Below are 27,284 nucleotides of genomic sequence, written 5' to 3'. Positions count from 1 at the left end.
TGCTTTATCCAGACGCATCATATTTTTTATATAATCATGCTTTTAAAAAGCCAAGGGATATTTTTCCTGTTTTTCTGGCATTTTTAGCTGGTGAGCATTCAACGCATCTTTATTCATCGTCATCCAGTCTAACAGCTTTGTAAAGATATGCGCGACGGCTTTCCGAGGGAATTTTGAAGTCAGTATTGTGATCTACAACAGCCTTGGTGACAGTTACAGTTGAGTGATTGTGCGTTGTAGTAAGGTCGAATTGTGGGATGAGTGTACCATCAGCGTTGTTTTTGAAGTCATCCTGAAAAACAAAGAAAATACAAAATACAAAATAAGTCTTTGTCAGACCCGAAAATCATGCTTTTATTGTTGATAGATATCGGTACGTACATTTTGTGCATCTTCAACTATAAAACAATATTGCTCCTTAAAGGCCGTGTCACACCTTTCCGGGCAAGCCTTGTGTGCGACTTGCAAAGAACAATTTTGACTACCCGGAGGTCCCCGTAGATGATCCGCACATGACAGTACCTAGCACGTATCTCAACCGTAGTCGCCCGGAGGTGCGCATGCATATTTTTTTTTTTCACCCACAACCATGTTTACGCGCTGTCACACCTTTCCGGGAAAGCTACTCGGGCTTGTTACGTGTAGGGATTTTCTAGCATACCGGATATTCCTGAGGGCGGAAAAGGATTTGAGCGAGTCAGCGCATGTGTCTTACTTGCTGGACGCGTTCTACTTAAATTATACTTGCGAGTATACTGTGTGACCTTTGTACCAGTCGTGTGGGGGCTGACAACTCAGTGAAGGAATTCCTCCGATTGAATGGCTGAAATCCCACAGAATTGCATTATCTTGGCTGCATACAGGACTGCCAAGTACCTGCGAGGGAGTTGCCTGGGAAGTGCTGCCGCTAAGGGCCTCCTACTGGCGTTTCGCGTGGACCTCTCCGGGCATTCCCGCGGCTCACAAGGAAAAAAGTTTTGGTCATGCTCAAAACTTGGCTGCGGTTAAATCGGACTTGCGTGAGCACCTCCGGGCAACTACAGGCGAGATACGCGCTACTCTCTAAAAAAAATCGAGTGAAAATTTTCACTCTAGAAAGAGTGAATACAAAAAAGAGTGAATTTCGAGTGAAATTGGAGTGAAGTTTGAGTGAAAATGCTCATTTTCACTCATTTTGGAGTGACGTCAGGGATCACTCGAAGATTTTGGAGTGATCCCTGACGTCACTCCAAAATGAGTGAAAATGAGCATTTTCACTCAAAATTCACTCCAATTTCACTCGAAATTCACTCTTTTTTGTATTCACTCTTTTCAGAGTGAAAATTTTCACTCGATTTTTTTTAGAGAGTAGATACTGTCAGGTGCGGACCAACTGCGAAGAGCCTCGGGGAGTAAATTTGTTTCCCCGCAAGTCTAGCCGCAAAACTCCCCCACATACGGTATGACAAGGCATGGATGAAAATTGCAAACATTCTTGTTCGCCCGCTGAAAATCGTCTACGTGCTGGAAATTACCTCCTCGCCACAAGTCCGCGTAGCTTGCCCGGAACAATGTGACAGGGCCTTAATTCTTGCAAAGATTCACACACCGTTGTATGTGAAGACCGAAATGCAAAACACAGCTTGAAAGTTTCAGTTTCAGTTTCTTTTATTTCTGCACTCGTAGGACGAAAATCAGTGTGACAAAACAAAAATGCAACATGATAAGCAATGGTATTCATAAGAAATAGATAAAGACGCATAAAGTATACGTACATAATTATGATTTATCTATAACGGAATACAAGTGGACCAAAACGTTTTCGATAAGAAGTTTGCTTGAAACGGATAACGGCATTTGGGCTTTATGATTTATTACAAACCTCTTTTATGTTTAACTGAAGGAGCACACATTACACATACACACACATATATTAAAAACGTGAGCTAAAGACAGAAAAAAAAACAACAAAACACGACCAGGGATTTAAAAATTGGGGGATGGGGAGGGAAGTAAGAAATGAAAAGGGAGAAAAGAAAGTAATTGTATTTATAGTTTGGAGATATTAAGGAGAAAACAAACCTGGCGAACTGTATTATATTATAATGAAAAGTGTAAAGTTAACCAAAAGTTATGGTGGAGTTTGGTGAAATGGAGCATTTAGAAGAGTCTTTAATTCGAGTGACACTTAAAAACATTGTTATTTCGGTGAATTATTTTAGATATTGCAGAGGAAAAATTACGTCAACTTTCAACTTTTTCAACTTTCAACTTTATTTTCACCTCCATCAAAATGAACAAAGAACTTTATGTACATTGCGTATACACGGGATATTTGTGATACAGAACAAAACTTGAAAAGGTACATAAGAAAATTATGAAAGTGAAAAGTAGATGTGATTACATCTTTGTTAAATACGTAAAGCGTATAATACAAGTCAACTAAGGATGAGGATGGAAGTGGAGGGTCCCACTAAGAAGCAAAGCTTGTACGATATGGGACCCTCAGAAAAATACACAAAACATCAATATAAAACACAATAAACGAACCGATGTCAACTGACATCAAAATGATTGGGAAGAGGAAAAAGAGAGAAAAGGAAAGGAAAAAGAAGAGGAAAAAAAGAGAGGAAAAAAAGGGAGAAAAAAGAGGGAACTACAGCATGTGCCATCGTGGACGCAAGCAATCTGGATTTCATAATGTAAAATAAGTGATAAAATACAAGCTGGATTGAATGTAATGCAAAACATTTTTTTATACGTAGTTATGTTGGTAAGAATGCAGGAGAAAAAAAACCACATCGTTATATTTAGAACACAGAGAGGGACATAGTTTAATAGGAGGACTTATGTAAAAAAAAAAATGATGACTTGACTGAGATGATAAAGGGAAACTAACTCTGTTGGATGTTGTAAAGTTTCAATAAAAATGGTTTTAATTTATTCTTAAAGGAATTCAGAGATTGAGCAGTAGTAATGTTACTGGGAAGTGAATTCCAGTACTTTGGCCCGTCGTAAATAAATGTGTTTTGAGCCAACAAAGTTCTCAGAAATGGCAAATGGAAATCATTTGATCGCCGTGTTGGATAATTATGAATGGATTGATTTCTTTGAAACATTGTTTCAAATATATTTGGGAGATTATTTTTATTATAATTATACATAAATTGTCCTAGATTAAACAAATACAAATCATTAATTTTCAATATTTTATGCTCATAAAATAGTGGGTCAGTATGGGACAAAAATGCAGTATGACATATAACACGGAGTGATTTCTTTTGCAATAAAAGTAATTTATCTAAGAATGTTTTATATGTATTTCCCCACGCGAGAATACAGTAACTTAAATGTGGCAATATTAAGGATGAATATAATACGAGCAGGGACGACAAAGGAAAACAAAACTTAAGCTTATTAATTATACCAATATTACGTGAAATAATTTTACATATACTGTCAATATGAAATTTCCAGGACAGCTTATTGTCAACTGTTACTCCAAGAAATTTTATATGGGAGACATTTTCGAGTGGAGTACCATCTAAAACAATATCAACAGGTAATGCCTCAGTAGAATTACTAAAGAGCATATATTTTGTTTTTTGAAGGTTAAGAGATAGCTTATTTGCTTTTATCCACTGGGCAACATTTTCTAATTCTAAATTTATTGTATTAACAAGGGTAAAAAGATTATTGTGTGAAAAAAATAGATTTGAGTCGTCTGCAAAAAGAATAAAAGAAAGAACATCTGATGATCTACAAAAATCATTTATGTAAACAGTAAACAACAGTGGACCTAATAAACTTCCCTGTGGCACCCCACATTTGATATTTAATATTTGTGAATTACAACCATTTAAAGAAACATATTGTTTCCTGTTCATGAGGTAGCTCCTGAACCACTCCAAGGCCTTCCCACGCACTCCATAATGGTGTAATTTGTTAAGTAAAATATCATGATTGATGGTGTCGAAGGCCTTGGAGAAGTCCAGGAACAAACCTATCAAATGAGAAGATTTATCGATAGCATGTGCCACTTTTTCTATAAAACTCAATAATGCATGTGTGGTGCTATGTTTCTCCCTAAATCCAAATTGAGAATTCGTAAATATATGATTAAATTTAAAGAAATTAATAGTTCTTTTATAAATAATTTTTTCAAGAATTTTTGACAATGCACTTAACAAAGAAATTGGTCGGTAATTATTTACATCTAATTTGTCACCTTTTTTAAACAAGGGGATGACTTTTGCTATTTTCATACTTTCGGGGAAGGTGCCATTAAAAAGGGATAGATTAAATATATGAGCTAAGGGATCCACAATTGACGATATTACCCCCTTTAAAAGAAAATTGCTGATGTCATCGTGTCCAGCACTTTTTTTGGAACTGAAATCAGAGACAATATTAATTATCTCCTGAGTGTATGTTGGATTAAAAAATATTGAACTAGAATTTGGGGGACCCAAAAATTCGGAAAAATGTTTTGTGGAGGGAGGAATATTACTTGCCAGGCTTTCCCCAATTGAAGAAAAATGGTTATTCAAAACATCACAAATTTGTTGAGAATCTTCAAGAATTTCACCATCAAATCTAATTTTTGTAATATTTGACTTAACATTTGATATATTCATGGCTTGCTTTAAAACTTTCCATGTATTTTGCATATCATGCCTGTAAAATTGTAACTGATTAGTATAATATTTTTTCTTTTCTATTCGTATAATTTTCGTCAAAGTATTTTTGTAACTAGTGTATTTCAACTTTGATTGCTCAGTACGTTTCATTTTAAATCTGTAATATAAATTATTCTTTCTATTTATTGAACGCAGGAGCGATTTTGAAATCCATGGGAGCCTGGGTATTTTTTTGTAATTAGCTGATTTTTCTCTACGTTTTGGAATACAAATGTCCAAATGTTGGATAAAAATCTTCATAAAATATTCATAAGACAAATTAACATCATCTGTATCAAAGATACAGGACCAGTCTGCGGTGTCTAAGCTAGCACCTAGCCTGGCTATACTTTCATGAGTAATTCTTCGTTTAAATATATTGTTGTTTTTATTATTAACTGCTCCATTTAAAGAAAAACCAGTCGAGATGGGGAAATGATCGGTGATATCTGAGAGTACTACAAAAGAATCAGGAGGAGGAAGAATGTTACAAAAAATGTTATCAATTAAAGAAACAGATTCATTAACTATACGTGTGGGTTTAGATATTAAAGGTAAAAAAGAGGCAGACAAAAATATTTCCAAAAAATCTTGCGACATATTATTCTGTTTTAGCAAATCTATATTAAAATCACCCATTATAAAACAATTTTTGTTGATAAAAAGTGGGTTTTTAACCAGATCCGAAAAATAATCTAAAAATGATTTAGTATTCGCATTTGGTAATCTATATACTACACCTATGATTATATTTTTGCTGCCTGGAACTGTGATTTCAATAAATAAAGACTCAAAAAAATCAGTCATACTGGTGAACTCATCGCGGACTACATAATCATAATTTTGTTTAACATATATGGCAACGCCTCCACCTACCCTATTTTGTCTGTTATTAACCACTAAATCGTACCCGTCGAGAGCGAAGGGAAGACTGGAGTCATGAGAGAGCCAGGTTTCGGTTAAACCTACCGCCGAGATATTATGCATGATGGGACTATTTAAAAATAACCTCAATTCTTCAAAATGCTTATTAATACTTCTGATATTAAAATGTAAAAGAGAAAAAGTAGTACTATCATATTCCTTGACAACATTGGTAAATTGGGATTGAGTAAGATATTCAGAAGACGGACTTTGCAATTGGTTCTCTGTGTCAAAATCATAGTCTAATTCTTGCGGCGATGAATTAAAACTGTCAGAAACATAATTATCAAAAAAATTGTCATTTTGATTGATATTTGATTCGTTTTGTTCAAAAGAAGGTCCTGCCAAATCAAAAAAGTCATCATCATTAATTGAATTGAATGCTGTGTCTATAGAATTGCGTATTAAAGGGTGAGCGTGTTGTCCGTTGCTTGAGTCCACGAGGGCACCTGTAGAGGGCAGTATAGAACAATTTGACTGTGGAGATTGTTGCAATATTGCAGTTACACATTTTATCGTTGTCTCTTAATATAACGTTGTCTACAAAGGAAAATAGGATCGTCCTATACATAACATTAATACGATCTAAGTAGGCACAAACATAAAGAGAACAGTTTGTCATAAGCATGAATACTAATATTCAAAATAAGTTATAATAAAACTCCGGTAATTGTTCTATATCCGATCAATAGAGGGAACACATGTATGTAATACGTATTGTGTTATGACAGAAGAGAAGACATCTCAAGTCTTATAGGGACCGCCAACCGCCAGTATATCGAGCAAATACTAGGTTCCCAAGGGCAACTCTAGGAAGGAAATCCTTACCCGAAGAATCAATTTTACAAGAAATGAAAAAAAAATAACCGTTTTTATCATTAATTCTATACGGATTCCTCCTCTCCCATAACTGCAGCGCAAAAGATCACCCGTCCCTATGCCCCAAAAGGACAAACACGCTGGGACCGCCGACGGCCAGTATATTATATAGGGCAAATACATGGTTGCCAAGGGCAACTCTGTAGCGAACAAGGCACACACCAAATTCGAGCAAGTTACAAGTTGACATAATATATTGTAATAAACTGTATTAAACTGTGCAGCCGGTCCACTGCGTGAGTGGAGAAGAATACAATACTCGGCTGATACTGTCAGTTCTGATGGCACCCGTTGGCAGATGCCATCCTGGACAAAAAGAACATGTAGGGCAAATACACGGTTGCCAAGAGCAACTCTATAGCGAACAAAGCACACACCAAATTCGAACAAGTTACAAATTGACATAGTATGTTGTAATAAATTGTATCAAACTGTGCAGCCGGTCCACTGCGTGAGTGGAGAAGAATACAATACTCGGCTGATACTGTCGGCACCCGTTGGCAGATGCCACCCTGAACAAGAAGAACAAACTGAACAATTCACCCTGGATAACTATACAACCTGTATAAGATGCTTAAGCGTGTTTCAATAATGATAATGAAATTTAGCTTGTGTACGTTGACTGCTAAAAGGTTGAGTAATTTGGGAGCATACCTAGATATTTAAAACATCAGCTGATTGAGTTCTGAATTGGTATGCCAATTAATCAGAAAAATATTTCGACCAGGAGAGAGTGAGAGAGAAAAAGAAAAACACCCAAACACATTTTATTAACTTATTGTCGTTATCGTAAAGGGTATATATCAACAACAACAACAAGATCCACACGCTGGGACCGCCAACAGTTACTACATAGGGCAGGTACACGGTTGCCAAGGGCAACTCTAAAGCGCAAGGCACACGCCAAATTCGAAGGAAATGCAGGTTAACAGAATTATGTAGGGCCTATTGTCACGCCAATTGTATTATAATACACTGTGCAGCCTGTCCACTGCGTGAGTGGAGAAAAATATAGCATTCGGCTGATGTCAATTAATCAGAAAAAAAAAACTATATCTCAACAAAAGGATTTAACTTACTATCATTATATCATAAGGGTATTTATCAACAACAACAACAAAAAAGAAAACTTTAATTGCAGGTGGGTTTGATGAATATTGAGAATCATAACAAATATCTCTCACATGGATAATGCGGTAGGCGTGGATTTGGTTGTCACGGACCATATCCCGTGCTGGATCTAATCGCAATAAAATTCCGGCAATCATATCAATATATTTATCACATACACTATGATATAACCATAACGTCCAAGATCTTTAGTCAGTAAATTTCGTAATCAAGAAAAAATTGCATTATAGATTATTAAAATATAAGTCTTTGGTTTTCCAAAAGCTAATCCGTTGCATGACAGGTAGAATCAGAATGTATACAAAAGAGTGCAGAAAATAATTAAAAGAAGTATCGTTAAAATTTTTTGTTCTGCGTAATTACTCAAACTTATGAGATGTATTAAATTCCTATGTCGGGTGATTTTCTTGCAACAAATCAACTGCAATTAAAACAACTCGAGTAAAAATTTCATCAATTTGAATAATTATGCACTACCCGCTGCACAATGATGTTATAGGCATTACAAATGTCACAGGCTATCGGGCAGACGCTCGAAGGTCTAGGGGATATGCGCGGGTGCACGTCACGATAATGATCAACTCCCACGTGTCAGAGAGCTCAAAAGTCATACAGCCTGCAAGTCATACAACCCATACAGCCACGAGTTCGACACTAACTAAATAAACCAAACGAGTTCGACATCAAATGAAATAAGCCCATGAGTTATACAGTGCATGAGTACGACTCTATGAACAAAAGGCTCACAAGACCGACACTACGCAAACAAAGCTCACAATAGCGGCATTCGGCAAAAGTGCCTCACTAGACCGACACTAGGAAAAGAAGGCCCCCTAGATCGACAGGATGAACAGCACCACCTTAAGACCAATTAATTGTATAGGGTGTCCGGATGATGGCATATAGAATAATACGATACGAGAGATGGAAAAGGAGATTTTCAAGGGTATTACCCCGTCAGTTGCCCCCCCCCCCCTTACCCCCTAAAACGTTCAAGAACTATTGTGTTTGTGTGAGCGTTTGTGAAAACATAATCAAAATTCATTAAAAGTGTCCAAAGACCTTTCATTTATTGGTTTAGAAATTGCCAAAACACCCTGGATTCCCTTTCCTCAAAACACATGCCGAATCAACTAGAAAAGTACCCAGCTGTGAAGTGAAACTTACAAGAATATATTTTATAAAATAGTCAATGTATACACCTGCTTAACATCATATGGAGGGGGAGTAGTCATCTGCAAAGTTGTTGATTTCGTATAAACATACATTAAAAAAAATGTAATCGTCCATGATATCCAGAACGTTCCATTGATTTAGCGTTCTGGATATTGAAAAAGAACATGCATTTATGAAAACAGCTATTCTATTTCATGAAGTATTACATGTTTTTTCGAGAATGATTTGACAAACGCCACAAATCGAGGTGAATCGCTACGATACAGAATGTTTTCACCAGTTGAAAGATATGCATTACATTGAATATAATGTATCATTCAACTCATTAGAGTTCAATTTGTAATTTTATCTGTAAATTTTACAGAGAAAATAAGTGAAAAAGAAAAGGGCGGAAATAGCTGTCCACCGTCTAGCTACGAATTGAGAAAGCTAATTAAAAATAACAAAATGGCATCTTTTTTTTTTTGGGGGGGGGGGTCCAATGAAGAGAACAATTTTATTTAAAAAATGGTAACAATGTCGATCCTCCCAGCATGACAGAACTGTCCCCTTAAAGCCACATGTGTAGAAATCGTTCTTGATGTCGCGGATGTTGCTATTCAATAAGTTACAGTCTGCCACTCGATACCGTGAAGAAATTGCACTCGTCAGTATGTAATTTTCCTCTTCATGGAACACCCTGTACATGAAATTTGTAATTGGCGTGTAGATGGACCTGTTTATCCTGTCGGTCTCATGATGCTTCTTTGCCTTGTGTGGGTGTCGTGGGCTTTATTTGCCTAATGTTGGGCTCATGAGCCTTCTTTGACTAGTGTCGGTCTCGTGGGCCTATCATAGTTTCTGTTTCGCAGGCCACTTTTGAGTACTGCCGGTCTTGTGAGCCTTTATTGTGCACTGTCTTTCTCAAGGTGTTTTTTTTTTTTTTTATTTAATTGGTGTCGTTCTCGTGAGCCTTTTGTGCGTAGTGTCGAATTTATGGGCTCGGCTGTATGACTCGTGAGCCGTATAACTCATGGGCCGTATGAATCATGGACCTATATTAATTTGATGTCGGTCTCGTGGACCGTATGACTCGTGGGTGTCGGTCTCGTGGGATGACTCCAAGACATCTGCCTCCACCAGCAGTTGAGAAACAGGTAGATACTAAGATATGTTAGTAAACATTAAAAAAAAAACGCTCAAGAGTTGAATAGGGCGCAAAATGTAGGTAACGTGTGAAAGAGAGTCACAACTAAAACACGTAAGAGATCCTACGTCATTCATGGCAAAATAGCACGGTGCCTGTTCCGTATTGCTCTTTTACATTGTCTAAAGGCAGTATGTTCTACAAGAACATTACAGCAATCTTCAGAATTTAGGACCTATTTCGTCCATGTTTGGTTTTCTGTTCCTTTTACTTATATCATGAGATGATGCATTGCATGCTATGACTCTCGACAAGCTCAGTGGTACCTATGTTGTGCTTAATTGTTTTTGATTTTTGCAATGTGCTCAAATCAAAATCTATTTTTTAGTAAATTTTCTATAAAAAACAAGAAAAAAAACTAGTGGTAGGCCTATCTCTAGACAATGATTTATACTGCAAGCAAAGGAAAAGTGTGTTCTTTTTTTGTTACGTCAATTACTGAATAAACACAATGAAATCGGCTGTAATCTGACAGAATTACTTTTGGGTGTCTTGTGTACTTTTCTCATGCTCTCTCAAGTGGGCCAAAAAACTGAGTTATAATTCCGTAAAAAAAAAAAAAAAATGGATGGTAGAAGGTTTCACGACGCACAACGTGTACTTTCTAATGTCAGTGAGGGGCCCTGAAAAGGGTCTACCCAATCCTGACGTTTCGGCAAGCATGTTCTTGCCTTTTTGAAGGGGATGAGAAAGTGAGAGGAAAATCCGGATTGAATATCCTCAGGAAGGATAAAAGGATTCCTGGTGGGAAAGTCTTTGATTGGCTGAATGGGTCACTGTAGGTAGGCAGATCAAGGTTGAGTGCACACTCACTTCGTGTGTGTGTATGTGGGGGGGGGGGGGGGAGGTAGTCACGGTTGGCTGCACACATTGTGATGGCTGTCTTTTAAGGCGGACGTCCACTTGGGCGCGGACAAGCCCCGGAAGGGTTGCGGAAGCAAATTTTGTTATTTCGGCATCCTGTCCGCGACATACGCGGAATAACTTTGTGAATCGGCTTGTCCTGGGACATTCCTAGGACTGTCCGCGGACTGTCCGCGGACTGTCCGCGGACTGACTGCGGACATTCGTAGGAATCACTCCAGAAGAGCGCGAAATACCTCGGAATATGCTAATCGTAGCCGGGCAGCGCGGAAACATCTAGGATTACACCAGGACAACACAAGTTAGGCATGCGGACAAACTGCGGACAATACCAGGAAAATGGAAAGGTATAAATTTGGCGCTGACTTTGACTTTTCCTCATTTGACTGCTAGCCGTCATTGATGCTCCTTGTTGTGCTTCCGCAGTAGCTGCTGATATTATATTGAGATGATTGGTCAATATTATTTGATAAATGTGACCACCAAAAGTCGAAGAAGAGGATTGTCTGCATGTCGGCTGACGACTCATTCTTTTTTCTTTTTAATTTGCCTCATCTGGGAGAACAATTTTTTTCTCTGCCTACAGTCACATGGATGATATTCGCAAACTTTTTGAACCATATATATATATATATATATATATATATATATACAGTATATATATATATAATATACATATAAATGTAAATGTATACATATATATATATATATGGATCATGTTGATAAGGCAGTCCACGTGTTGGCAAGATAAAAAGATAAGTAACAAAACTGCAACAAAGTTCATGCTGTAATCACCAACGGTTGATTTTCTTCACAAGAAATAAACCGTTGGTGAATATAGCATGAACTTTGTTGCAGTTTTGTTACTTATATATATATATATATATATATATATATATATATATTCTTTATTCCCCTTTTTTAGACCTGTGCTTTATCCATCGTGAAGTATATACATGTTTTGTCTGATACTTCTGTAGAACATGCCAAAATGATCCTAATCATTAAATTTGCTTTTCTTTCTCTCATTTTTACCCTTGTGCATCTCTAACCCTCTCTTATTTTGATCACTTTTGAACATTTTCAAGTCCGAGATTTTTTTTTCATGCTTAGAGCTTACTAGCCTATTGTCAATGAAGTGTAAAAATGGGGAAATATCTTTAACCTATACTTTGATTTCCTTTTTTCATGGGGGATGGTTCAGCTAGGCTGTCAAATTGGACAATCGAGTTTATTTGCAACTAAAACAAAAAGAGAAGAAAAAAATATTAGGTAATAACAACTACGAAAATCATTCAGGTAAAGAATACTTCTGAAATGATTTGTGATGCTTAATGTGTACTTAAATATATACACTCAGCAAAAAAAAAGAAAAAGAAAAAAAAGAAAGACAGAAATTTAACGCTTTTTCGAGTTCATGATTTATTGCTTTTTCTCTCATTTCACTTGAATTTTGAAGTGACAGAAAATTCTTCATTGTTCTCCATCATCTTTAGCTTTCATTGTTATTTGGGGCTTCAAAGATATTACATTGTAATGAGACCACAGGTATATCTTTGCAATTGAATTCATGCTTTTTAGTGTGATGAATTTGTCTTTTGTTCTAATATGTTGTATCATTAGAAAGCATTTACGTATGAACAACAACTTGTTCATGTTTATATAATACATTAACATTTAGCCAACAATTCTATGTTTTTTTTTTTCTGAGTGTACTTCCACCTACTTTTGTGATTTTTCAGTTGGGCTGTCACATGGGACAACCTAGTTTGTTTGCAAATAAAATACGAAAACAATATAAAGGAAAATGTACCATAGTAAGTAATAGGAACCAGGAAAGTCACTCAGATGAAAAATAATTTCTGTTTAGATCAAATCAATACAAACTTACTAGGAAGTTAGGGGCTGATTTCACTTCTTCCTGGTTACTTTTGGCACAGTCTATACTACCTTCTTCTTCGCCTTCTGGGACCGGAAATTCCTTAGATTTACCTGTTCTTCATCGCTAGACGAAAGGTGTGACTGTGATGGGGATATTTGCATGGGGGCCTCGCCTCCCTTCTTGCTCATTTTGCGTTTCATTGGCATGACGCTCGCGGAAAGTGTCGACATTTTCGTGTCTGCATCACAACATTTCCGCATCGGTTCCGGACACTTGCATATATAGATCCGCATCGGCTCCGCGCTGTCCTAAACCATTCCTGGTGTCTTCCGCTTTCATTCGCGAAGCTTCCCCACACCGCGGGATTCTTTCCGGAGCGTGTGCGGAAGGAGCGGAAGGGTTCCGGACAAGCGGGACATCGTCAGGACATCGTCAGGACAAGTCGCCGAAGGTGTCAGGAAGTTCATTTCCGCGTCCAAATTTTGGTCTCGATCAAAATTTGGGCGCGGAAATTTTTCTCTCTCCCGAAGGTGCGGAAACGCCCGGACATGTTTAGGACAGTGAGCGGACACGTTCAGGAACGTGCGGACAGGTTCCCGAAGGAGTGCGGAATACCAAATTTGCATTCCGGGACTTGTCCGCGTCTTGTCCGCGCCCTAGTGGACGCCTGGTCTTAGTTGTAAGTATCAATTAGGGCGGACAAGCTCCGGAAGGGTTGCGGAAGCAAATTTTGTTATTTCGGCATCCTGTCCGCGACAGACGCGGAATAACTTTGTGAATCGGCTTGTCCTGGGACATTCCTAGGACTGTCCGCGGACTGACTGCGGACATTCCCAGGAATCACTCCGGAAGAGCGCGAAATACCTCGAAATATGCTAATCGTAGCCGGGCAGCGCGGAAACATCTAGGATCACACCAGGAATGAACGCGGACAATCAGGATGCCTTCCGGACAACACAAGTTAGGCATGCGGACAAACTGCGGACAATACCAGGAAAATGGAAAGGTATAAATTTGGCGCTGACTTTGACTTTTCCTCATTTGACTGCTAGCCGTCATTGATGCTCCTTGTTGTGCTTCCGCAGTAGCGGCTGATATTATATTGATATGATTTGTCAATATTATTTGATAAATGTGACCACCAAAAGTCGAAGAATAGGATTGTCTGCATGTTGGCTGACGACTCATTTTTTTTTTTTTTTTTGGTCTCATCTGGGAGAACAATTTTTTTTCTCTGCCTACAGTCACATGGATGATATTCGCAAACTTTTTGAACCATATATATATATATATATATATATATATATAATATATATATATATATATAATATATATATATATATATATATATAATATATATATATAATATATATATATATAATATACATAAAATGTAAATGTATATACATATATATATATATATTATATAATCATGTTGATAAGGTAGTCCACGTGTGGGCAAGATAAAAAGATAAGTAACAAAACTGCAACAAAGTTCATGCTGTATTCACCAACGATTTATTTCTTCACAAGAAATAAACCGTTGGTGAATACAGCATGAACTTTGTTGCAGTTTGTTACTTATATATATATATATATATATATATATATATATATATATATAATATATAATATATGTATATATATATATATATATATTCCCTTTTTTTAGACCTGTGCTTTATCCATCGCGAAGTATATACATGTTTTGTCTGATACTTCTGTAGAGCATGCTAAAATGATCCTAATCATTAAATTTGTTTTTCTTTCTCTCATTTTTACCCTTGTGCATCTCTAACCCTCTCTTATTTTGATCACTTTTGAACATTTTCAAGTCTGAGAATTTTTTTTTTCATGCTTAGAGCTTACTAGCCTATTGTCAATGAAGTGTAAACATGGGGAAATATTTCTAACCTACTTTAATTTACTTTTTTTTTGGGGGGGGGGGGTTCAGCTGGGCTGTCAAATTGGACAATCGAGTTTATTTGCAACTAAGACAAGAAGACAAGAAAAAATTATTAGGTAATAACAACTACGAAAATCATTCAGGTAAAGAATATTTCTGAAATGATTTGTGATGCTTAATGTGTACTTAAATATATACACTCAGCAAAAAACAAAACAAAAGAAAGACAGAAATTTAACACTTTTTCGAGTTCATGATTTATTGCTTTTTCTCTCATTTCACTTGAATTTTGAAGTGACAGAAAATTCTTCATTTTCCTCCATCATCTTTAGCTTTCATTGTTATTTTGGACTTCAAAGACATTACATTGTCATGAGACCACTGCAGGTATATCTTTGCAATTGAATTCATGCTTTTTATTGTGATGAATTTGTCTTTTGTTCTAATATGTTGCATCATTAGAAAGCATTTACGCATGAATAAAAACTTGTTCATGTTTATATAATGCATTAACATTTAGCCAAAAATTATATGCTTTTTTTTCTGAGTGTACTTCCACCTACTTTTGTGATTTTTCAGCTGGGCTGTCACATGGGACAACCTAGTTTGTTTGCAAATAAAATACGAAAACAACATAAAGGAAAATGTACTATAGTAAGTAATAGGAACCAGGAAAGTCACTCAGATGAAAAATAATTTCTGAAAAGATCAAATCAAAACAAACTTATTAGGAAGTTAGGGGGCTGATTTCACTTTTTCTGGTTGCTTTTGGCACAGTCTCTACTACCTTCTTCTTTGCCTTCTTGGACCGGAAATTCCTTAGATTTACCTGTTCTTCATCGCTAGACGAAAGGTGTGCCTGTGATGGGGATATTTGCATGAGGCCTCGCCTCCCTTCTTGCTCATTTTGCGTTTCATTGGCATGACGCTCGCGGAAAGTGTCGACATTTTCATGTCTGGATCACAAAATGTCCGCATCGGTTCCGGACACTTGCATATATAGATCCGCATCGGCTCCGCGCTGTCCTAAAACATTCCTGGTGTCTTCCGCTTTCATTCGGGAAGCTTCCCCACACCGCGGGATTCTTTCCGGAGCGTGTGCGGAAGGAGCGGAATGGTTCCGGACAAGCGGGACATCCTCATGACATCGTCAGGACAAGTCGCCGAAGGTGTCAGGAAGTTCATTTCCGCGTCCAAATTTTGGTCTCGATCAAAATTTGGACGCGGAAATTTTTCTCTCTCCCAAAGGTGCGGAAACGCCCGGACATGTTTAGGACAGTGAGCGGACACGTTCAGGAACGCGAGGACAGGTTCCCGAAGGAGTGCGGAATACCAAATTTGCATTCCGGGGCTTGTCCGCGTCTTGTCCGCGCCCTAGTGGACGCCTGGTCTTAGGGCCACTACTGTGTTTGGGGACTAATGGGTAATTAGCCTGATTGTCAAGTACAGTTAGCCACTTGCTCAGGTGGAGGCCATTATCCTGGGGGACAGTATTATGCACCCTGATTTTTCAGAGCTTCTCTGACTCGTCGTTGATACCAGTTGGGAATTTGCGTGCTGGTTTCATCCCACAGGATCCTTAGTTCACAGGTGTGGGCATGGTGGATTATAGCAGACTTGTCCCGTTCGTCCCGACGGCCATGGGCCTGATGTTCCGGGTGGCAAAGAATCGGCTTGTCTCTCCGATGTAGCCTTACCACATTCACAAGGAATGCGGTAGACTCCAGGAAGGTTCTTGAAGTGTCGTCTGTCCTTGTGTGTGGTGAAGAGAGATTGAAGTTTAGTTGAAGAACTGTGACGAACTTCAACGTCGACTTCTCTCAGAATCACCTGGATCTTGTGAGAGGCTGCTCCCATGTATGGTAGGATCACTCTCGATTTCTTTTGAGTAACACTAACGTTCCTCATAAGTGGCAGCTCTGTGGAAATATTGTGTTGGTGGTTGCTGTTATGTTTCGATACCTGCTTGATGTGCTTGAGTTCCCCGGGTAGGTGGGCTTGGTTGCTGACCTGGTAGGCTCGGTTAACCAAGGTCTTGTTGAGGGATCTCAACACGGAAGGATGGTGATATGAACGGTAGTTCAGATATCAGTCCGTGTGAGTAGGTTTGCGATAAACATGATGGGAAAGGGATCCCTGTGCCATCCTCGTGATCTTGGTGTCCAGAAAGGAGATAGGCCCTTGGTTCTCCATTTCCATGGTGAACCTGATGGATGGGCGTTGCAGTTTAGGTGCTGAAGGAAGTTGATGATTTCCTCGGCACCATGTTGCCAGACCACAAAGGTGACATCCGCATATCTAATCCACACTTTCGGTCAGAGTGTCGCTGTCTTTAGTGTTGTCTCTTCAAAGTTTTCCATGAACAGATATCCAACAATAGGGGACAGTTAGTTTGCAGGCACAAACCCTTGTTGGTCGTAAAGGAGTCTGCGCCAAGACTACTACATGCACCACTTTGGCACTGTCCCATAGGCCCTGTGTTGAAGCTTCTCCCAAGGAGAGGCTGCAGTGTAGTGGTGCGTGTATTAGTCTTGGCGCATGCAGACTCCTAAACGACCAACAAGGGTTTGTGCCTGCAAACTAGGGGACAGTGGGGACCCCATTTCTGCTCTTTCTGTCTGCTGGTAGAATGTTTCTCTCTATCTGAAAGAGGTGAAATTGAGACACATCCCAAGCAAGTCATAGTTCTCTGTTGGAGACAGTTTGGTCCTATCTGGTAGGTTTCGATCAGAGTCAAGCCTCTTGAGGATGGTAGCGCACGCTTCTTCAACAGGCACACTCATGAATAGTGACTCAACATCAAAGATGAGGAGGACATCACTATTAGAGACTGTATCCTGACGGACTTGGTCGATGAATTGTTTGGATTTCTTCATATGGTGTACAGTTTGGCCAACAAGAGGCTGCAAGACAGAAGCCAAGTGTTGAGTTATGGTGTATGTGGGAGAACTCCCTGATCGAGACGATAGGTCGAAGTGGAATGTCCAGTTTATGAATCTTTGGTTGCACAAAGAATATTGGGCATAAGCCACATGAGCTACGTGTAGTGTGTTGTACAGGGTAGGGGACAAAGCGTCCTTTTGCATAGTTTATCTTTAGATACACCTTTCTGCCGTATTTCTTCGGATTTTCCAGCATTTTTTACACTTTCTGAGGGCGGAAAAGGATTTGGTTTTGCATGTGCTTTACTTGCTAGACGAGTTCTACTTAAGTTCCACCCGCGGGCATTCTGTGTGACCTGCGAGCCAGCCGCGTGGGGCAGACAACTCAGTAAAGGAATTCCTCTGGAGAAATGGCAGAAGTCTCACAGAGTGTTATTATCCTGGCTGCCTACGGGGATAGTGAAGTCCAGGTCTGCGTGGGAGTTGCCTGCGAGGTACTGCCTTTTGGCGTTTTACGTTGATATCTCTGGTCATCCCCGCGACTAACCCGGAAAAAAAAATAGTCATGCTCAAAACTTGGCTGCGGTTATATCGGACTTGCATGTGCATCTCCGGGCAACTACAGCCGAGATGCGCAATAGGTATTGTCAAGTGCGGACCAACTGCGGATAGCTCCGGGTAGCAAATTGAGTATATGAATATAAGAACGACCCAAGTCCAATTTTTGGCCAAATTCAGTTTGACATGGGAAATTGTAGCTTATGCACGGACTCATCTTGTGTATAAATGATAAATCCTAATTACGCCCAGAAGTGCCTGAAATAAATGAGTTAAATCTTAAATGAATGTAAGAATGAAGGACTTGGGTCATTCTTACATTCATATTATAGCGCCCTCTCTCGTCCTTCTCTCATCTCTATAGCAGAATATCATGTATATGAATCAAAGAACGACCCAAGTCCATCACACAAAATGGCCTCTCCACAATTAATGATAATGTTAATTGTCATAATAGTATAAATGTTCTAATTTGTATATACAATGTTGCCATCCCATCACAGTTAAATAGAATATTATTGGACAAACAAAAAAGATATGAAGTTTTTTTTTTTTAGTTTACTCGAAATGGTCTTCCATTGACTTGAGTCGTTCTTATATTCATATACTCAATTGGTTTCCCCGCAATTCAACCGCTAAACTTTCCCAGGTAAGATATTAAAAACTCTTGAGGAAGCTGGAAACTTGTTCCGAATGAGTAGTGGCGGTTCGCTCGTAGATGTACAGAACACCTGCAGGATACCTTTCACAACAGCACCTCGCAGGCAACTCCAACACAGTTAATTCTCACTACCTGTAAGTACCTCGTATAACAGAAAACGGATCGGTTACAAAGCTCTTATACGGGTCACACGGAATACACCTAAGTGGAAGGTAAATAGAGCTGGTATAGCAGGTAAAAAACACGTTCGAACTCGCAAACATTCTTGTCCGCCTGAAGAAAACACCTGGGCGCTAGAAAATCCCTCCTCGCGACAAGCCAACGTAACATGCCCAGAAAGGTGTGACACGGTCTTAAGCCCCGCCTCCTCATGAAATCCAGGGAAAGCAAGATTCTGGATATACCCTGAAAAACAGGAGTGTGCCTCACTGATTGGGTCTGCTTCTGTACAAACTCTTATTTACATCACACAGATTGATGTTATTCAGAACAAATGCAGAATGTCCCCATCTTTCCATACTGGTGAACCAATCGAAACATCTCACCTGTTCTTTACATGTTGTGGTTTGTAGAGCAATTGTGGTGAAGAATGTCTTGGGTAGGTCTTCGCATGTGATACGGGCACGTCTGAGATGTGGCATAAGGCACAGAAACTTGGCTGCTGCTGTAGCCTCTGACTGTGAAATCCGACCCGACTCAACCACGATCGAAAAATCGCAGACCTGAAGAAAATAAGTGAAAACAATAACCCTTCAAACAAACAAAAAAGAAACACGAAATTAAAACATTAATGAGAAATGTTTGCAAAAGATTTTTTCCCTAATTGTGTGTGTGTGTGGGGTTTTTTTTTTCGTCTTCTTTATCATTGCTGTTTCAGAAAAAAAAAACGGATTGGAATGCCCGATACTGAATGCTTGGAATAAGAACTTAAATGACAAAATTGTAGGATTAGCCGGGAATGCATGTTACTGTTCGACCAATATAATCTTTATGAAACGTGCACTTCAATCCAATTTATTATTGTGTGTGTGTGTGTGTGTTTTTGTTTGTGTGCGTGTGTGTGTGTGTGTGTGTGTGTGTATGTGTGTTTTCGGGTAAAACCCAGGTCCACTATAAAATAGTCACGTCATTGGCAAGTATTGTGATTTCAGGATATTTTTCTCCGTGCGCCGCTGCGTTTTTGCATGTTGTACAGTATGCGTCTAAATCTTGTCTTAACTGTAAACCCAAGGCGTGTGGATTGTAGCACTAATGCTAGTATAGCGGCTGAGTGCTCATGACAACATGAGGCATAGCAGCTTTGGTCCCATCAACGACGAAAACGGGAACGCACAAAGATGAAATATGCTTTTAATATGGCAACGCAGTTTAAAACAAATTCGAACATGAGCGCTGCTCCCCTTTATCTGAAGAATAGTGTATGCTTCAAAAAGCTTCAGCATTACTTCACCTCTTTTGTCCTTCTTTCATTTCATGATATCACACTTTTTTCCCACCAACTATACACTTTTAAAATGCCTACTGAATATAAAAAAAGAATATGCTATTCTGACGGAAAGGTCAATTGAAATCTGTGGGAAAAGATTTCATTGTAAGAATAGTTACAATATGCATGTTTCATCTTTCATATGACACCAAAATTTCTGTTACCAAAAAAGAACGCTGCCGGGGTGTGAAATGAGGCCTCTTTATCTTTGGTTGTCAGTCCAAGACTCCAAGATGAATGAGGGCTGAGTAACAGCCTGCAGCTCTTTATTTAGTCTTAATGTATCATGATAAAGTGACACATTTTTACACACTGTTATAGATTGTTTTTTAAACATCACTGACTTTGAATAAAAACCTCCATCCAAAATTGAATATCTCATTGATTTACTCAATACCCAGGTTGGGTTATGTAACATTGGATATTCAATTATGGATTGTCAAAAAAAAAAGAGGATGTCAAAGACGTCAGCTATGTATTCTTTAGGTCAATGGTTAACCTGAATAATTATTAGCCAGTAGCTGAAAATTACTGAAATGTGGTTCGAAGTTTTTTTTTTTTTTATTCAAGTCACAGTTGCAAAAAGGTGCAAATCTAAAAGACTAATTCCTGCGCAGCCTCATTTTCATTCCCTTAACAAAAATGACTAGTACTCATTCAAACATTATCTATTTTTAGTTTTTTGGTGTCATATAAATGCTAAGTCAATAAGCTATCCATACATATAAACATTTTACCCAGTATCATTATATTTCTTGTGTATTTGTCAGCCATATCTAAAGAGCATAGTTTTTTTTTGACAACCTGTGTAGGCCTTTACATGTGACATCTGGTGAAACACCCTCTTCTATGGATCTTTTTTTAATGGTACTTTATCAAAACAAAATCATTATACAGTTTTTCTTTTGTTGTGAGTTGGCAAAGCAGCGTATTCGCATGCAAATCTGTATATGCATTTAGTGCTTGTGTTTAATCTCATAGCAGTTATGTAGTCGTCATCTCGAAACCCTTCTATATTTTTCCGGACATTACGATGACCACTTAATACCCTTGACCATTATTCCCTTAAAACGTCCGCGCGCACACAAATTCAAAAGCACACATACTAATTATTTGATGAAACCAGTGCTGAAACCAAATCAATTAATACATATCTACATATCGACTTTGTTGTGCTATAAAAGGAAAAACACTGCTTGGACACTTTGTAACAAGTGAGGATTCGTTGTATAGTGTGGTGGTGTTTATCAATGAGAGAAATGAATCTTTATGAAAAAAAAAATATATGCATTTTCTTAGAAATATATGAGCATAGTAATTGTGACATACCTGGCAGGATTGCGCCGAATCAGCTGCGATTAAGAAGAAACCATCGGGAACGGTGTGGCATTTTACATTGAGGTTTAAAAGATGCGGCAAAGTAGAAACCCAACGTGCCAAGTCTTTTCCCATTGGGGACTGATTTTGAAGGTTGTCATTCCAGTAGCTAATGGTCAGTGCCAGATTTTGTATCTGTACAAAAAAAAGCACCAACAAAATTATCTGACAAATTAAGCGTATGAGAAAACTTTAAATTAATGTCGCAATGGCGACTTGTATGTCTTTCTGTCAGTTTGCATGATTCCTCTATAGGTCTACAATACACTATCACAATGTGAGACGACAGTTGAGTTTCACATGGCTGGCACAAGAAACAACTAGAAAAAAAAAAGAAGGAAAGTGAGGCGTTCGAAAGATTTACAGAGTTACAAAAATGTGGTGTTTTTTGAAAACATTCCTTCACCTGAAATTTCATTTATATGGCTAATTATTATAAGAAATGAACGTATCCAAAAAATGGCGTTTTCGTTTGACCGTTGAACCGTGTTCTGTGTCCCCTTAAACTACAACCTTTTATGAATATCTAGTATCAGGTACCGTATCCTCTGTGTACGGCAATACTAAGAATGATCACTTGAGCTTGATTTTTGCGTGTGCGAAAATCATGGCTGGGTAATAATAGTAGCCATTGTCATATGGTTAAAAAATAATCAAAGATTTGTCATTGAATTTACATCATATCGATCTCAACATTTTCTTTACAGCTTTACAGGGTGTATGGCATTTGTAACAAAAATTTGTAAAACTTTGCATGTCTCTGAAAAAAAAAAAAAAAAAAAAAAAACGTTTTCCCCATTGTATGCCCTCGTATAGTTTTAGAATAATGGGGCAAACGGGGTTTTATACCGTCTTGCACACAGAGTTACAGACGGTAACCAAATGTATGCATCTAATAAGGTATCGAGAAAATAGTGCAAAATCAGCATTAATTAGCATAGTTTCAGAACCTTTAGCCAGGCCTTTGACCTTGACCCTTGATTCAACGACCCCGAAATTCCCAAGAGATGTTATTCAAGGTAGGGAATGTTAAACTCCTACATTAATGAAAAATGTTTGCAAAATGTTACCGTGCATCACAAAAACAACAAAACGTCTCCAGACAAGGATTTTGAGTAAAGGGCAAATTGTAAAAGAGTAGACTGTATGTGTTAAAATGATATAGCAGCTGCATATAACTCAATGCGATATTGACTATTTTAACCTAATCTACTCTGGAAAGGTTTAAACTGTGAGAATAGGTTCTGAAGTACAATTTATATTATATTCTAAGCACTTATTCTTTGTCAAACCATGCCTTCTGTGCGATGAATTTGACCGAAACCAATACCAAAAAAAAGGGAAAAAAAAGAAGAAACAAATCAACAACGAAAGGATAATCACACTAAACGAACTCTTGATTCTATGAAAGAATAATACCAACTTTTAAAGCAGTAGTATTATCCTTGCGGTGAGTCCAACATTTCTGCGCAAGGTTATCTGAAGCAAATTCAGGTTCTTAAGGATCACTTGTCTTCTGAAAGACTGACACTGCATGGTTTTCGATTCGTCAACGAATATTTTTTTAAAGATTTCGTTGATTGTATATTATATAAGTCACTTGTTGGTCACGCTCCGAGTAACAAAATCTCAATCTTTAGTGCAAATATCATACAAACATCCATAACCTGCACAGTTTTAAGGACACTCTTCTCTCACAAATTCCAAGACGTAAAACAAAAGTATCATAAAGAGACCAACCATCTGTCTGTGCAGCTCCCAAATATCGCATGACAAACCATTAGAAGTCAGGGAATCCCCAACTGAAGCGGTCTTTAAATCACGGCGCAAAACACATCTTTTCATTTACTGTCTATAATCAAGTACATCAGCCGCTTTTGCAGAGCAGAATATGTCATTAGATCCTTGACATTATTTATTTGATATATTCTTATGCTTAGCATTATCAAAACTCCAAATTGTCTTGACTGACTCCCTTCCCCACCCCTTTTTTTCTTATTCTTGTTGGTTTTATGATGCACGTTCGCATAACAAATTCATAGCAAACACACATATTATGCATGTTTTGTAGCTGTTGTTGAAGATCTTACCTGACAGGTCGAAGCCTTGTCTGCTATGATCCTGTAGAAATCTGTTTGAAATCTTGACTTGAACAAGTCCATTTCGACTTCGCGCAGCACACGGCTGGAGCACATTCCCTCCGCCAAGTCAAGTAATAGAGTTCTTCCGCAGTTTAAACGGTCAATATGTAACGATCGCTAATGAGAAGGAACATTGATAGTTTGAACAACGATAATCAGGGTACTGTCATGAGCCATTATACATGCAGGTACGATGCAGAACGTGCATTATGGCGTCCCGACCCAAGACACAATGGGAATTTAGCGAGCACGCTCGACTGGTTTGACAATTTCCTGAAACAGTTTGATTTCTCTCCCCATGAAATTAACTTATTGTGCAAGGCAGAGCTTTGGTTTGCCCCAGTCATATTTTCCACAACAAGACTAGTAAAACGACGGTTTACATCGAATACAAGTGAAGGGGTCGGTGCAATATAGTGATAACACACACTTTTGTTAAAATTGAGTTACATACATTTTCATAATTCTTATCCTTCACTCTTATCTCCGTAAGAATGTACGCATTCATATTTTATTCATGTACAATGTATATAATAGTATTTATTTCCAAATATTCAACAGCGATTAGGCCTATCTCAAAATGGCCATTGTGTGGGTTAGCACCATATTGCACCGACCCCCTCAATTATAATGATCATCATTATAATGTCTTATGACAATTTTGAGTCATCTATAGGATCATTACATCTTGGAACTACCTGAGAGGGAGAACATGAGTTCTTTTTATCATAAAAGTCTTCTCTGACTAGTGTTTCAACTTCTACCCAAATTTGAATTTCATTAACTGATGTCGACCTTAGTTTTCAGAACAAAGGAAATTGATCACAGAAAAAGAGCATGAAGATTTCAAGGTCTCTGACAGCACACACTGACACGTGCACACGCACACAAAGGCATACACATACATCTTTTACGCTCTCTATGTATTTTTTTTTCCGATTTGAAAGCCAATGAGCAACTCACCGCTTGGTTACAGTGCACCATGAAGACGACACCTGACTTTGTATGCTCTGACATATCAGGTGACAGTCTGTATTTATCCCATCGTTCTCCCACTGCTTTAGCGGCCTCCTCAGTGTGACATTCAAACGCAACATCAACGCAAAAGTACTGGTCAGCACACTTTGTCAATCCATCGATGATATCAAGGCGAATCTCATTACGTAAGGTTGAGATGAAGTACAGCAGGTAGCGAAATTGCTCATAATCGGCAAGAAGTTTGTTTTTCAGTTGGCTGTAGTCGGTGGGATTATTGGCGTACACATTTTCAATGTATAGTCTTGCAATGTATTCTTGGAATAATTTGTGGGGAAACGAAACAATTGATAAAACCAGGGATTGAATATTGACATGGCGCAGACGCTTCCTGTTGATAACATCTCTTTCTATTGTTAAAACCCCGACTCTGCAGCATATTTCCATGGCATCATTACACTCTGTGAATATTTCTTCAGGAAATGTCATATTGTTTTCTAACAAACCGTTCAATGCTATCTGACTAATATCTTGAATTGCCCTATCCGCCTCCTTCAAATATTCAACAACGTTCTGATTCCCCAAAGTTTGACATGCTTTTGACGCGTAGTGTTCTTCAAGGAAAGTGATCATTTCTCGAAAAATCTCAGAGAAAGTTTGCATTTTTGTCAGTTCCTCTCGTTTCTCTTCACTGAATTCTTCCCACATTAGGCAAAGCATGGCAGAGTAGATAGGAAACGGAGCCATGTTCGACTGAATTACATCATTTTCCTCCATGAAAGTAATTAAACTTTCTGCCAGATATTCCTTTTCTCTTATCCGAAAGTATTTCTTGATATAAACTGTCAAATTGTCCTCGTTAAATCCGTCGACCCTGATAAATGTGTAGGCTTCGGCAAGGCTTTTGACAACGGTGAATTCATGTCTTCTCCATGGTCTTGTGGTCACAATTACCTTGCATGACTTATAGTTCTCTAAACCTATTATTCGAATAACCTCACTGCTGCTTCTTTCTTCGATTTTCCAGTTAAACTCGTCGAGTCCATCAAAAACAATTAAAATTTTGTCTAAATTGTTAATGATATATCCGTCTATTTGATCTCGTGTTGCTGGATTCATATCAGGTAAATATTTCTGCACAATTTCACCGATACTTTTCCCGTCGGTCACATCTCGAAGAGGAATTACGAGCACCATGTCAAGATCCTGGAGAATCCGTCCCTGGCACCAATCCCAAGCAATCTTAGAGCACAGCGTTGTTTTACCTACACCACCTTCACCCTGGATCAAAAGGCGTTTTGAAAGGTTTAAACTTCCATCATTGGTTAAGAGGTCTTGGTACGTTATAGGTGTAGTTTTGCTCATGTCATTTTGGTCTATCAGACTCAAATTGGTATAAATGTCATCCAAGTTAACACGATCCATAAAGTTGAGTGGATCCAAAGCGACCTTGCGTCGTGACAACCGGTAGTACGCCTTCAGGTCTTTTTTACATTGCTCTACTTGTTCCTTTGTAAGCGATCGTGAAAGAGGTGCTGTTTGAAAGCAAAACGATTACAGATATGATTTAGATAAATTTAAGACGTACTGAAATGATATCACGATCTGTACATCCCATGACGCTGCTGAATGCCACAGCAGAACAAACACCAAACAGAATCAACGACGCCCTGGTAACAGCTCTGATTATTCCTCCCATGTTTACCATGTTTACATTTCTAACCATTTCCTTTTCATCACTCTCCATTTCTTTTAAACACATTATAATCACGTATGTACTTTAGTGGTACTTGCATCTGTGCGTTGAATACTATTCATGTTAGCATTATCATGTATAGATTTCAAGATTACGTTTCTTGCTAAGCATAAACCAAGAAGACCAGGTATTATTTTTTCCAGACGAGTCAGTTTTTCTCTACCTTATTTCTAATTTTTCAGGCCTCAAAGCTACCTCTAAATTCAAGATATGCTATTTGTTTTCTTCTTGGTGATATATATTTGAATAGGTACTGCTCTTACTGTGATACAACACGTCTTCATTGCTACAATTCCACAGCCCTTAGTAGCCCATACCTTTTAACCCTAGTTTTCCTTTATGAAAATGTGCACGTCGTTAACTCTTTTATTTCAGTGATATTTCTTTTTGACAGTATGGATTCTGCAAATCGTCAAATTCAAATAGGAAAAATAAGTCATAATTTATAATTGCCTGTGAGCATATTGCTGCTCTTTTGAACATGTTAGTAATTCATTTACATATTGTTGCCTTCATCATTCTGAATAGCTCGACTATATGCGGATACATGCCAGTTCTCTTGGTAAAGGGGGACAATTAACTGTCAGTTTATGAATATGTTCTCTAACTTTGGAACCTAAGTGTATTCAAATCACAATTAACAATGAATTACAACGTGAAACGTTGGAATACGTTATACTGGTATATAAGAAATGAAGAAATACGCAACAAGGAATACAAGGTAATCATTTCAAGCTTCCCCATACCAAGCATTACTGTTTCTTCTTCATCAACTCGTTTTGGTCTCCGCCAGCAGGGATTCCAGCCGCATCCTGTGAAATATGACATCAAGGAAAAGCTAA

General features: G+C 38.2%; 1 protein-coding gene across 1 annotated transcript; it reads right to left on the bottom strand.

Annotated features, from left to right (window-relative positions):
• LOC139742386 (uncharacterized) lies at positions 1-23,848 on the bottom strand. The gene is made up of 4 exons (XM_071652963.1): positions 23,661-23,848; positions 21,523-21,705; positions 19,253-19,429; positions 1-292 (listed from the first exon to the last, which is right to left on the bottom strand). Exons 1-4 carry the CDS (start codon positions 23,763-23,765, stop codon positions 110-112), a joined length of 648 nt encoding a protein of 215 aa, XP_071509064.1. The 5' UTR covers positions 23,766-23,848; the 3' UTR covers positions 1-109.
• Positions 23,849-27,284: the final 3,436 nt, after the last annotated feature.

Source organism: Diadema antillarum, unplaced genomic scaffold (assembly GCF_040938485.1).
Source record: "Diadema antillarum isolate AM-2024a unplaced genomic scaffold, OU_Dant_1.0 seq00000998_RagTag, whole genome shotgun sequence".
Classification (NCBI taxonomy): Eukaryota; Metazoa; Echinodermata; class Echinoidea; order Diadematoida; family Diadematidae; genus Diadema; species Diadema antillarum.
Note: the sequence above shows the minus strand (reverse complement) of the source record. Positions and strands in the feature narration are given on the sequence as shown.